This window comes from Tachysurus vachellii, chromosome 1 (assembly GCF_030014155.1).
Source record: "Tachysurus vachellii isolate PV-2020 chromosome 1, HZAU_Pvac_v1, whole genome shotgun sequence".
NCBI classification, from domain to species: domain Eukaryota; kingdom Metazoa; phylum Chordata; class Actinopteri; order Siluriformes; family Bagridae; genus Tachysurus; species Tachysurus vachellii.
The window spans coordinates 10,943,746-10,958,341 of NC_083460.1; the positions used below are offsets into that span (position 1 = coordinate 10,943,746).

The 14,596-nt window shown below is 40.8% G+C and overlaps 1 protein-coding gene across 1 annotated transcript in view; it reads right to left on the reverse strand.

Annotated features, from left to right (window-relative positions):
- Positions 1 to 881: 881 nt before the first annotated feature.
- The window catches only part of cadm3 (cell adhesion molecule 3), a 99,082-nt gene continuing 85,367 nt past the window's right edge, over positions 882 to 14,596 (reverse strand). The window contains exons 9-10 of the mRNA XM_060872033.1: positions 12,732 to 12,857; positions 882 to 3,529 (exon numbers count right to left, since the gene is read on the reverse strand). Coding sequence (XP_060728016.1) covers positions 3,411 to 3,529; positions 12,732 to 12,857 — 245 coding nt within the window. The 3' untranslated portion in view covers positions 882 to 3,410. The remainder of the gene's footprint in view (positions 3,530 to 12,731; positions 12,858 to 14,596) is intronic.

The following is a 14,596-nucleotide window of genomic DNA, read 5'->3' on the forward strand; positions in this document are numbered from 1 at the left end:
CTCTCTCTCGTCCTTTGTTAGTTTTCAATGTCAAAGCTGGAATACGAACGACAGCTACATAGAGGGGATAGAAGACTAGATCTGGATCTGGATCTGGATCTAGTCTGTAGAACTACTGGCCAGGGCCATATTTATACACTGGTTTATGTTTTATTTATTTACACTAATTAATATTAATATATGTTAATGTTATTTCAATTAGACCAAGGGATGTTGCTAAAAGCCATAGCTTTTTAATGGGGACAAGAAAAAAAATCAAAAATAAAGTTTCTGCCTTTTATTTTCTCTATCCTGAAAAAATAAAATAAAATAAAAAATCTACTTTAGCCCATACACTCAAATATCTTTTCACATAATGGTAACATTGATAGTATAGTTGAACATTGATATATTAGTATATATTAGTAGTAACATTGACATAGTGCCACACACACACACGCACACATATATATATATATAAAATCATGCAAGACCATAAAATCGTTCCATATCACAAAGGGTTCCAAACAGAACCAAACCATTTATGAGACTTAGAAACAGTATTTAGAGAATTAACTGTTAAACAACCAATGATATACCATTGATATACCAGTCCTACTGATTAAAACTATTTAATAGAGTGCTATAACTAGATAGATTAAATAGCTCTAAAGTAGTTTAGTTTAATGGTTTAGTTATAGTACCTGTATGCTGAAATAATTGGGCAATTATTTTAACTGAATTTACTGGTGCATTTGTTTTTCTCATTTTGGAGTCAAAATAACTCAAACACACAAAATTAATTTTCATACATAGCCCTCTCTGTGATATATGGTGGGTCCCATTTATATGTTGTGTTCAGATAGAAGACTAAGCAAGCAAGCATAAACAGTGGGAAAATCTCCATGACATATGAATATTTATTGAAAAGGAAGACTTCTCATTCCAAAACAGCGCTAACATAGACAGTCAAATTAACAATGTTTGTGGAAAACAACATGTTGTGTTTTCTTTGCCTGTTGGAGATGACACTTATGAACATATTACATAGGAAAGTGAACGCACACAATTCTCAAACCCTTTATGTGGGTCAGTGTATGTGAGTGCGCACTTAACAACTGCAGTAAGGAGAAGACTGTTCAAGGCAACACTATTTACATAAAATTATACAAAATGGCTGATTTTAAAACAATAGTCACAGAAACTATACTATTCTACACCTTAATATAGATGTCTATAACATCTATGACATCTAGTCATACAATAAAAAGTAAACAGAACGATTTACACTTAATAGTATACAGAGCTACAAAAAGAAAAATGGATAAACATAATTTAGAAATAAATCTCTGCAATGATCCACCATTAACATAAGGTGCATCGCAAATACTGCTACCTGTACCAGAGAGAAAGAGGAAAGATGAAGAGAAGGTGGATGTCTAACATAATGCACCATCTAGTGGTGAAAGGTTGCAACTGCAAACATATGATCTATGATAAGTCTAAAGCAGTGTTTCCCAAACCCAGGTCCACAGACAGTTTATTCTTTTTGCTTTCTTGCAGCTCCCAACATACCTGAACCAACCCACATAAAATACTGAATACGTAAAGTCCCTGAGCACCAATTTGGGAAACGTTGGGTGTGGAGGCATGGTATCAGTTTGCATTTCTAAAGGAATTTATCCAATTTTAACACACCTTGTTCAACTCATCAGTTATTATCAAGGCCCTGAGAGTTGGATCTGTTGTGTTAAAAAAGCATTAAATACAAATTTCCAAAGAGTTATGGTCCTGTATTCTCACACTGGACTCTGACAACACTTGTAGAGTCTATATAAACTTTAACCTCTTTTTGTGATGGATCAGCTCTACAGAGAATAAGCTCTATTTAGAGGAAGGTGGGAATAATTTGACCTTTATGGCATTATAAGTCATTCACTTCACAAATAAATTTGAACCTAACCCAATGAATGCACTGAGTTTCAGATAATCCCATATTATGTTGTCTCTTTCTCTTACAACGTGAACTTTGGCCATGTGTGAGATGCATAATTTGGTTAATATCTCGGCTTGATATTTGTCATACAATCAACTTCAACATTTCTAGCCTTGATGATGCTAGCTGCAAAATAATACTGGAGTGATCAGATCTTGTATGTCAAAGTATGACATAAGACAAAATACTAATAATAAGACGCAGACTAAAACTAGGTTAGAACACTGTATAGGGAGACCGCCAAAAAAAAAAGAAAAAAAAAGATAGTTGAAAAAAAAGTGAGAAAGTACAGTCGACAGAAGAGTCTAGCATCTTGCTTTTGTTTTGTTTGCTTGTTTGCACATGCAGTACCCTGCTTTAGCTCATTCACCTGTCATCAAAGGACAGGAATTCACAGATATTTATGGGATGCAAGTACTGGGCTAACAAGAAAAGGGTCTTTATTTCACTGATTAATAATAATAATAATAATAATAATAATAATAATAATAATAATAATAATAATAATAATAATAATAAGTCCTGGGATGACAGCTGACACTGAATATTGCCACCAACAGTTACACCAGAAACTCAATGGGAGGTAAACAAAAATCATACCAATATTTGTAGTACTGACAGTTTCATGGTAACTTTTTTGTTCCCCATATATTGATTTTTTTAACTTGCATTTTCACACATGTAAGAAAACCAGGCAGGCTTTTAGACTATATTATATAATATAAGACAATGAAATGCAGACAGAGAGAGAATAAGAAAAACATATATAGGTTAGAAAGAGTGATGGAGAGAAAGGGAAAAGAGGTAAAAGAGTGAGGGAAAGAGAGAGCATGAGTATATATACACCACACAGAACCTGTTCTCCCAAGTAAAAACAATGCTATATAATCATCTATATATATCTATACATTTATTCTGGGGTTCCATACAGTAACAGCACAGAAGCTGTTTTGCATGATTGCATTGAGTTTGTGTATGTGTGTGTGTTTGTGTGTGTATATGTGTGTGCATGTCATATGTGTGGATGTGGGAAATAAAACTGAATCTATAGAAAGTTAAAAATGTGTATGTGTTAAATTGTACATGTATCTGCTTTGAGTTATATGTTCTAGTCATCATATTGCCTTTGTTCAATATAAACTAGGAGGCATATGAAGTGTCTGTGGACAGGCATAAATCTGAGATCATATATTTGTGTGTGTGTGTGTGTGTGAGTGTGTGTGGGTTCACATGTGTGTGTTTGTGTGTATACAGTTGAATACTGATGTCAGTGCAAACTCCCTGGTTTCAACAGCCTGAAACTGATCATTTTTCTGCTTTCTTCAGTTTCACATTTTTGATTTTTGTTCACTCTTTTACTCGTCATTTTAAATTTCCTCCGACTGAAAGGAACTGAAGCAAGGGAAGAAAGAAAAGATGCGTGAAGGAGGGATGCTTAGATGAAGTATTCTTTCTTGTCCTCAATGCCAGAGTGGCCACCTTCTGCATTAATGATGGCTGTGTCAGCATCCTGGGCATCATCTGAGCCCTTTGCTTCGTGGGTCAGATATGTACCTGAAAGAGAATTAAGAGGTGTGTTACAAGCATAGATAAACTTAGCGTCTAGAATGAACAACAGAAGCCACAGTGCGAAAGCCATAAATATCACATTCTGAACATGCATTAATTTTTTAAAAGCTAATTTTCTTCATGGGGGCACGGTGGCTTAGTGGTTAGCACGTTCGCCTCACACCTCCAGGGTCGGGGTTCGATTCCCGCCTCCACCTTGTGTGTGTGGAGTTTGCATGTTCTCCCCGTGCCTCGGGGGTTTCCTCCGGGTACTCCGGTTTCCTCCCCCGGTCCAAAGACATGCATGGTAGGTTGATTGGCATCTCTGGAAAATTGTCCGTAGTGTGTGATTGCGTGAGTGAATGAGAGTGTGTGTGTGTGTGCCCTGTGATGGGTTGGCACTCCGTCCAGGGTGTATCCTGCCTTGATGCCCGATGACGCCTGAGATAGGCACAGGCTCCCTGTGACCCGAGTTAGTTCGGATAAGCAGCAGTAGAAGATGAATGAATGAATGAATTTTCTTCATGATACACAAAAGAAGTGTGGTTAGGTGTGCTCATGCCTACATCAAGATACAATGAAGTAGTAGTCTAGCATCAGCTTCCTATCTAAAATATTAATTCTGTACAAAAGAGAAGGGATTGCTCAGCGGTAAACTAACTGAGTGCTGTTTATCATCACCACAGTCTGAATATTCCTTGATGCCCCTGATTGATAAATATTAAGTAAGATATTAATTTCTGTATAACTATAAATTAATGAGTGAATAGTGACATCAGTGACAGTACTCTGTTTTTGTTTATGTATTATGCTTATAATTATACATATTATTATGTATTATGTATATACCAACTTCAACAATGGAAACTGAAATCTTTAATTCAAAACCAAAGAGGGCTATATAGAAAAAAAATCAAATGAATATTATACAAGAGAGAAAATGCATCATAAATGCAGAAGAATTTTAATGGATTTGGTTGAAAATCTTAACTTATGTAAGCTGTGAAGGCACAGTCTTACATGCAGCCAACAAACATGGTCCTCACATGACTGCTGCCCTGGTGCTAAAGAGACATTTACGTTTAGCACCCCACATGTGTAGAAACTGTAGAAACTTGTGCCACAAGTTTCTACAGTGGTGTAGAATGTAGGCATAATCAGAGACGTACCCCACACCTGTAATGACAGGTCATGAGACTGAGGATCCATGTGCACGCTTTTAATACAAGCTCGAGGTACAGACAGGCGTAGGTCAGAATCGGCAGTCACAATATCAAAGGTGAGGCAGAAATCAGAAACGGTAATACAGGCAGAAGGTCGGGGCAGGCGGCAGACAATAACAAAGGGGAGCAAAAACCAAAACAGAGTCAAAACCATGAATTCACTGACAGACAAACGCTCAGACCGATAGCAGAGGCAAATCGAGACTTCGCAGAGAAGGGAAGTTCAAGATCCTGTTTTATAGAACGCCTGTGATTGGGATCAGCTGGTAGTGGTAATGACAGGAGCGGTGGCTTGTGGGAGATGTAGTTCGGGAGTCGTTAGAACTCGGGTGAAGGTTCCCTCTGGTGGCGGTCAGGAGACAAGGCAGGTGCTTCATTCATAACAGAGCCCCCCCCCTGCGAGCGGCTCCCGAAGCGAGGAAGAGCGCGCCGTCGGGGCCGCCCGCGAGGTCGAGGGGCTGGCTTGTCTGGATGGGACTGGTGAAACTCAGCAGTAAGTGAGGGGTCTAGGATGTCCCGTGCTCGGATCAGATTGTCGAGACGGATGGACAGATCCATAAAGTCAGCTAAACCTCTCCCTTCATCACGACAAACGAGCTCGGCTTGCAGTTCATGGCTCAGACCCTTCCGGAAAAGGAGCTTGAGAGGTCTCTCCCCCCAATTTGTCTGAGCGGAGAGTGTGCGGAACGTTAAAGCATACTCCGCTGCGCTGTGACTCCCCTGGGAAATATTCAGGAGACGCTCCTCTGCGCTCTCTCCTCCAGCGATGTGATCAAATACGCTGCGGAACTGGGCGAGGAAGTGGCTGAAGGAAGAGAACGCTGATCCATCCTCTCTCCATACGGCGGTGGCCCACTCCAGAGCCCTTCCGGTAAGCAGGGTGCAAACCAGGGCTATACGGCTGGCGTCGGTAGGATAAATAGCCGGTTGTTGTGTCACAAACAGCGAACACTGCATAAGGAAACCCCTGCTTCTCGCCGGGTCACCGTCGAATTTTTCCGGGAAGGCGAGCCGTGGATTAGTGGCCGCGGGGATCATGCTGGCGGTTGTGGGGATACTTTGAAGGTGCTGCAGGGCTGTGACAAGTTCTCCCGTGAGCGACGCGAGGTGAGCCAGCTGTCGGGAGTGGTCGCTGACTGGCTGAACTTGAGAGACGAGCTGTGAGGCAGCGGCTGGATCATGTGGCGGCGAAGTCTTCTGTAATGACAGGTCATGAGACTGAGGATCCATGTGCACGCTTTTAATACAAGCTCGAGGTACAGACAGGCGTAGGTCAGAATCGGCAGTCACAATATCAAAGGTGAGGCAGAAATCAGAAACGGTAATACAGGCAGAAGGTCGGGGCAGGCGGCAGACAATAACAAAGGGGAGCAAAAACCAAAACAGAGTCAAAACCATGAATTCACTGACAGACAAACGCTCAGACCGATAGCAGAGGCAAATCGAGACTTCGCAGAGAAGGGAAGTTCAAGATCCTGTTTTATAGAACGCCTGTGATTGGGATCAGCTGGTAGTGGTAATGACAGGAGCGGTGGCTTGTGGGAGATGTAGTTCGGGAGTCGTTAGAACTCGGGTGAAGGTTCCCTCTGGTGGCGGTCAGGAGACAAGGCAGGTGCTTCATTCATAACAACACCTCTGTCATGGACCCTATGCTGCAACACCTGCTTGAGGCAAACCTCAGCAGGCAGTGACCTAGGGGTTTGAGCCTCTGCATCACAACAAAAGAGCTCCTGGACCTCAAGATTTTCCACTGCCACCTGCCCTTTCCCCAACCCCTTATGAGGTGGGTAACCTCAGCACTTACTCAAAAACTAAGCAACAACCTTAAGGCCTACCTGCAAACCTTCAAACAACTGGCCCTCAAAGCAATGATGACTGGGCCCATGTACTTGCTCTGTTCCACTCTGGGGAGGCCCATCTGGCCTATTATGTGCACTTGCCAGTGGAGGTGGCTAACAAAGATGTGCTCAAAACCGAGATTCTGTTACGATTTGGCCTCTCTCCCACTAACTCAATCAAATTCCACCAGAGGACCTAACTACCCTTAAGCCACCCTACCGGCTCTGCATGGATAATAGATGGCACCAGCCCAAAAAGCTCAAAAAAGCTTAAAATTAGTTTAAAGGTTGATAATAGAATGGTTAGTGAGCGCTCTGCCACCTGAAGAGTATATTGCTGTCAAGATGCAAGGCCCCAATAAACCCAGAGAAATATTAGAGGCCCTATCTGCCCTGGAGTTTGACAGGGGAGATCATGCTGCACCTAACCTTTTTGCTGCTTTTCAAAGTGATGGCAAGCCAGTGTCAGCTTTATTGGATTCCGGGAGCATGACCCTATCCTGACCAGCAATCCTGACCCAAACAGCCAAGTAGACTCAGATGCTCTAGGTTTTGATTATCAAAAAAGTAAAAAAATGACAGCCCTAATTGTGTGTGGAAATGCCTGTAAATCAGCAGTTTATTACACTGGATAATGTAATATACATGTAATAATGATACATAGCATCAGTTGATGTATCATTACAACATTCATCAAACAACCTGTCTGTCACTAACAACTACGCCACAGTCAAAGTCACTGAGATTCCATTTTACTGGAAATTTCAAACACTCAAATACAGGAACTGTGCTTCCCAAATTTCACCAGAATGTCTCAGAGGATCTCTGAGGAGCTGTCCTGGCACCATAATCCTTTACATGTTATATTATATTAGTGCTTGCTAATATTATAAACAGCAGCTACACTAATTCCTCTCCACTGCTTCTCTTTTTCTACCCATCCCAGGGCATCCAGAGCTTGTACCAGCTCCACTTGTGCTCTGTGTCATGATTTCGGTTCTTCATTGCGATGAGGCCAACCATTTGAGGACCCTGAGGCATCTAGAGATGTACCAGCTCCAGTTGGACTCTGCTTCATTAAGTATTCGGACATTCTAAGAGGAGATGCCAACTACATCTTTGAGGACAAAACCTCCTCATCAATACACAATTGTAAGACTGTATATTTACAATCACAAAGTGAAAACAGAATTCTAGAAATGTCTTTAAATTTAATAAAAAGAAAAATCTTTAACAGCAGTTATAGCCTCGAGTATTTTGGGGTCATCCTGGATTAAGGGATTTTCTCCTTCTTCTTTGCAAATCTTCTCAAACTTGGTCAGGTTGTATAGGGACAGTCGGTCTCTCCAGAGATGGATCCAGGTTGGATAGGGACAGTTTTAGGTCTCTCCAGAGATGTTGAATAAAGTTCAAGTCAGGGCTCTAGCTGGGTCACTCTAGGGCATTCACAGAGTTGTCACTAAGCTATCTCTGTGTTGTCTTGGCTGTGTACTCAAAGTTCTTGTCATGTTGAAAGGTGAACATTTGGTCCAGTCTGGGATTCTTAGCATTGAGGAACAGGGTTTTGTAGAAGAACCTCTATACTTTGCTCTATTCAGCTTTCCCCCAACCCTGAACAGTCTCCCAGTCCATGCTGCTGAAAAACACCCCCACAGCATGATGCTGCCACCACAAAGCTTCACTGTTGGGATGGTATTGGGCAGGTGATGAGTGGTGGATTCTTCCAGACATAACATTTAGAATTGAGGCCAAACAGTTCAATCTTGGTTTCATCAGATCAGAGAATCTTGTTCTTCACAGTATGAAAGTCCTTTGGGTGCTTTTTTGCAAACTTCAAGCAGGCTTTTATGTCATGCACTGAGGAGAGGTTTTTGTTTAGCCACTCTGCCCTAAAGTCCTGATCAGTGGAGGGCTGCAGTGATGGATGTCCTTCTGGAACTTTGTCCCATCAGGTTCTTGGTCACCCCAATTGCTCAGTTTAGGCCAGTTGCCCAGCTCATGTAAAAGTCCTGGTTATGCCAAAGTTAATTCATTTGACAATTATGTATGCTACTGTGCTCTTGGGAATCTTCAAAGCAGCAGAATTTTTTTGTAGCCTTCCCAGGATACAGTATGTGCCTTGCAACAATCCTGACTCTGAGCTCCACAGGCAGTTACTTTTATCTCATGGCTTGGTTTTTGCTCTAATATGCATTGTTAGTTGTAAAGAGGTGTGTGAATTTCCAAATCATGTCCAGTCAATTTAATTTACCAGAAGTGGACTTTATTCAAGGTGTAAAAATACACGTCAAGAAATGGGTGTTTCTACGGGAACAAAATCAGACCCAAATCAGATGCCTGGATAGCAACATGAACTGGAGACTGTATTTAAAACAGAACTATAAACAAATTACAAACCTAAAACCCCCCAAAAAAACGGAAAAAAGACCTGAGACAAAAGAGGAGGACTCAGCAGAAACACACACAAGACAAGAAGTATAAATAGGAAAAGAAATCAGAGAATCATAAGGACATGTGCAGAGGTAACATCAAAAACACCATGAAAAAGCTCAAGGGAAGAGAAAGGAACATGACAAGGCACAGGGAGGGAGTGAGGAACATGGCAAGGCATGTAAAGGGGGAGCAAGGAACATGACAAGGCAAATGGGGGAGGAAGGAATGCAAAAGCTCAGCAAGAGTGTCCCAAACAATGTCCACAATTAAGCAGAAGGGCAGAGTGACATCCACAGCCGAGAAAAAGATGTCCTCAGCTGAGCACCAGGCCCAAGCAAGACCCAAGCCAGACTGGGGACAGACCCACAAGGGACCATCCTCTCCCAGATGCCAATACCGAGCCACATGCAAAAAAATGTCCATGCTTAGCAAAACATGTAACATCCTTCATGGGCAAGTAGGGGAGGCCACAGGAACAGGAATGGAGTGATATCATGGTGCATTGATGAAACACCAAAACAGATGAGGCCTAGTTCGATCCTCTGCAGACAAGAAGTGAGGTGGTATCCACAACGGGCAAACAAGAAGCATAGCAGCATCCCCAACTGAAGCTGGTATAGAACGATGGCAACAAGACAAAAATAGTCCCAAAAAAACCCAAACTTGAATAAAGGTCCAAAGATAGCTGCTCCAGAAGCCTTAGGGTATAGGTTTGGTGCTCTCACTGGGTCTTTATATGGCTGAGTCCTTCTGTTAAGAAACAGATGACTCCACAGGAACAAAATCACACGCAGATGCATGGATAGCGACTCGAATCAGGAAACAAACACAAAAACCCAAAACTATGAAACCAAAAAACAGGAAACAAAACCGGGAGACAAAAGGCGAGGACTGCAGATATAAACAGGAAAAGTAATCAGAGAAACAAGGAGCAGGTGTGTAGAGGCAGGAATGAGATTAAGGTTCCTCTCTGACAGATCAAGAGAAATTGAAGGCATCAGCTAAATTTCAAGTGTTGTTGCTTAGGGTCTGAACATTTATTTACATATTTGAGTTTTCATACATTTGCAAACATTTCTAGAATTCGGTTTTTATTTTTGTAATTTTGTGGCACTGAGTGTAAAAACTGAATGATTGTAGTAACAAGCTGCAACATAACAAATATGAAAATAGTGAAGGGGTATATATTGGGTATTAACCAGCCAATCATGTAGCAGTAGAGCAATGTATAAAATGACACACACACACACACACACACACACACACACACACACACACACACAGAGGAAGGTCCACCAAGCTGCCACTGCAGGGCCCCTGAGCAAGGCCCTTAACCTTCAGTTGTATAAACTGAAACAAATTGTATGTCACCCTGGATAATCGTTTCAGCTAAATGCCAGAAATGTAAAATGTTGCCTTGTAAGAGCCAACATACTGTTTTGCTTTATAAGCTTATTATTATTATTTAGTTCATTTATCAAGAGTAACTCCTCCTAGAGCTTTTGAGCCACATGCACCAAAATCATAGATTCTGGTCTAAAGTTTGTTGCTTTACTTTTTTAAGCGATCCAAATTCTGATACTCCCATTACCAAATCTCAAAGTGGACTTTTTTACATTGAATCCCATTCAAAATATTTGGAGGTTTATAACTCAGCAAGCTTTTGACCTATCTAAGCCAAACTTGGCCAGCTCTTTTAGGCTTTTACTCTGGACTATTTTTTTTTAATTGGGGTACCGACAGGCATTTTGGTTTTCCCATGGCGGATGATCAAATTTCCCAAAAATTCCATCCAAAATGAGCGATATCCAAAATGACCACAACACAGATGTGTGACATATCAAAATGCTCAGCACAATAAGAAGAACTCTGGAACAGGTGTATTGCTGACATCACATGGACGTCAACTCCTGATACTGTAGGTCTGAAATGGCAACATGTCTGCAACATGTCTGCAACATACGTTTGCAACGTATGTTTGATTCAGATGTATCAAAGAACTCAATGCATCAAGGAGAAGTGGATTACGGGTGTTCAGGCAACGTCACACACTCATGTCCACTCGCCTCCAGAATTATTGCCACCCTATCTATCCACTCACCTCCAAAATTATTGGCACACCATCTGTCCACTCGCCTACAAAAAGAGATGGAGGTGACGACTAATTGCTTCGTCAAGCCTAGCCGTCTACTTGTATTTAGTGTCTTTGCATAAATAGTCAGTGAATTTCTCAGCTCATGAGGTGATGCACTGACTTGGCTGGATACTGTACCATAGGAAAGACAAAAGAACTGCCAATAAACCTGCGTAATGAGGTAGTTGAAATTTATAAAGAAGGAAAAGGATATAAAATTATATATCAACACTTGAAAATGCCAGTCAGTACTGTTCTCTGATAGAGAGGTGGAAAATAAGAGGTTCTGTTGTGATACTAAGTCACAGTCAGGTAGATCAAGAAAGATTTCACCCACTACTACCAGAAGAATTGTTCACAAAGAAAAACCCACAAAAAAACCTGGGAGAATTACATGGTACTCTGGAAAAAAAAGGGTGTTGTTGTTTCAAGGAGCATAATAAGGACATACCTGAACACAATGCCACTGAGCCTGTACTGAGCATATGCCACAAAAAGTCCCACCTTCAGTACGCCAGGCAGCACCTAAACAAGACTCACACCTTCTGGAGCATTCATTTGTCATGATGAGACCAAAATTGAACTTTATAGTTACAGCTATAAACATTATGTTTAAAAAGGAGCCAATAAAGCCTATGGTGAAAAGTAAACCATCTCCACTGTAAAGCATGGTGGTGGATCACTTAGGTTTGGGGGCTGTATGAGCTCCAGTGGCACAGAGAAGTTGGTTAAAAATTGATCGCAGGATGAATGCAGCATGTTATCATATAATATAGACAATTTGCATTCTACAGTACAAAAGCTGCACATGGGATGCTCAACTTGACAATAATCCAAAGCACAAGGCAAGGTTGACCCTCCAATGACTAAAGCAGAAATGTTGAAGGTTCTGGAGTGGCCATCACAGTCTTCTGACCTCAATATCATTGAGCCACTTTAGGGATATCTGGTTTGTGCAAAACAACCAAATAATTTACAGGAACTGGAGGCATTTTGCCAAGAAGAATAGGCAGCTATACCACCTGAGAGAATTATGGACCTCATGCACAATTATTACAAAAGACTGCATGCCATCACTGATGCTAAAGGGGCAATACACTATATTAAGAACTAAAGGTATGCATACTTTTCAATTTACTTTTGATTATTTCATTATTTTCTATTTTGTTATGTTTTGTGTGATGATTGTGCCATTCTTTTATGCCTTACATATTAACTTGAGCCCTATAAGAAATAAAATACATTTGTTTTGCCTTCTCACTCATGTTTTCTTTAAAAAAAAAATGGTACACATCCTACAACGTCTTGATAACAAGCTGTCAGGAAAATCAGGTGGTCTTAAAATGGGATTCATACAAATAATTTTATTGATGATCACTGTATGCTAATTGTATGAACATGAGATTAAATGTTTCATTCTGAATGCAAACAATTAAACTACGTACACAGTCATTGTAATTATATGATTTTTCTCTATTTCAAATACATGCAATGCAGTAAGTGTGTTCCAATCACCATTTTTTTGCCTAAGCAACCTTTAATTACATCATTTTGTTGTTGTGGTTCATGTGCTTTCTTACCTTTGTGTCTAATGAGGTATCTGCCAAGGACAATGAGGAGGCACAGCATGATGAAGACAATGACAGCCACCACTCCACCAATCACAGCATGATCAACACCTGATGAAGTGGACATTGCTGTGGGGTCTGAGAGACAACAAAATGATTAACACAAAATATAATTCATTATCATATACAGTGGTGTGAAAAAGTTTTTGTTTCCTGATTTTTAATTTTATTGATAATATCAGTCAAAGATAACACAATTAAACACAACATGCATTTTTTAAATGAAGGTTTTTATTATTATGGGAAAACAAAATCCAAACCTACATGGCCCTGTGTGAAAAAGTGCTTTCCCCCTAAACCTAATAGCTGGTTGGACCACCCTTAGCTGCAAGAACTGCAATCAAGAGTTTGCGATAACTTGCAATGAGTCTGTTCCAGCGCTGTGGAGGAATTTTGGTTCACTCATCTTTGCAGAATTGTTGTAATTCAGCCACATTGGAGGGTTTTCGAGCATGTATCGCCTTTTTAAGGTCATGCCACAGCATCTTAATAGGATTCAGGTCAGGACATTGACTAGGCCACTCCAAAGTCTTCATTTTGTTTTTCTTCATTCAGAGGTGGATTCAGAGGTGGATTTGCTGGTGTGTTTTGGATCATTGTCCTGCTGCAGAACCCAACTTCGCTTCAGCTTGAGGTCATGAACAGATGGCCGCACATTGTCCTTCAGGATTTTTTGGTAGACAGCGGAATTCATGGTTCTATTTATCACGGCAGGTCTTCCAGGTCCTAAAGCAACAAAACAGCCCCAGACCATCACACCATACACCACCACCATATTTTACTGTTGGTATGATGTTTTTCTGAAATGCAGTGTTACTTTTAGGCCAGCTGTAATGGGACACACACCTTCCAAAAGGTTAAACTTTTGTCTCGTGAGTCCACAGTATATTTTCCTAAAAGTCTTGGGGATCAAGACCTGAGATGAGCCTTTATGTTCTTTTTGCTCAGCAGTGGTTTTCATCTTGGAACTCCATGCAGGCCATTTATGGGAGTCTCTTTTTTATAGTGGAGTCATGAACACTGACCTTAACTGAGGTAAGTGAGGCCTGCAGTTTTTGGATGTTGTTGTGGGGTCTTTGGTGACATCTTCGATGAGCCACTCCTGGGAAGGTTTACCACTATTCCATGTTTTCGTCATTTGTGGATAATGGCTCTCACTGTGGTTCGCTGGAGTCCCAAAGCTTTAGAAATGGCTTTATAACCTTTTCCAGACTGATAGATCTCAATTACTTCCTTTTTCATTTGTTCCTGAATTTCTTTGGATCCTGGCATGATGTGTAGCTTTTGAGGATCTTTTGGTCTACTTCACTTTGTCAGTCGGGTCTTATTTAAGTGATTTCTTGATTTCAAACAGGTATGGCAGTAATCAGGCCTGGGTGTGGCTAGACAAATTGAACTCAGGTGTGATAAACCACAGTTAAGATATGTTATTTATTTATTTTATTATTATTATTATTATTATTATTATTATTATTATTATTATTATTATTATTATTATTATTATTATTTTTGGTTTTTTTTTTTGGGGGGGGGGACTTTTTCACACAGGGCCATGTGGGTTTGGATTCTGTTTTTCCTTAATAATAAAAACCTTTATTTAAAAACTCCATGTTGTGTTTACTTGTGTAACCTTTGACTAGGGTTTAGGGCAGAGACCAAACTGGCATTCGAAAGGTCACATGCCCAGGGCAGAGTGCCAAAGAGTGTTGTGGACATACTCGGCCCACATCAAATGTCTGACCCAGGTCGCCGGGCTAGAGGCGGCCAGACAATGGGGGGAGTGAACCAAGTCAAAGACCCTCTCTGTCTGACCGTTT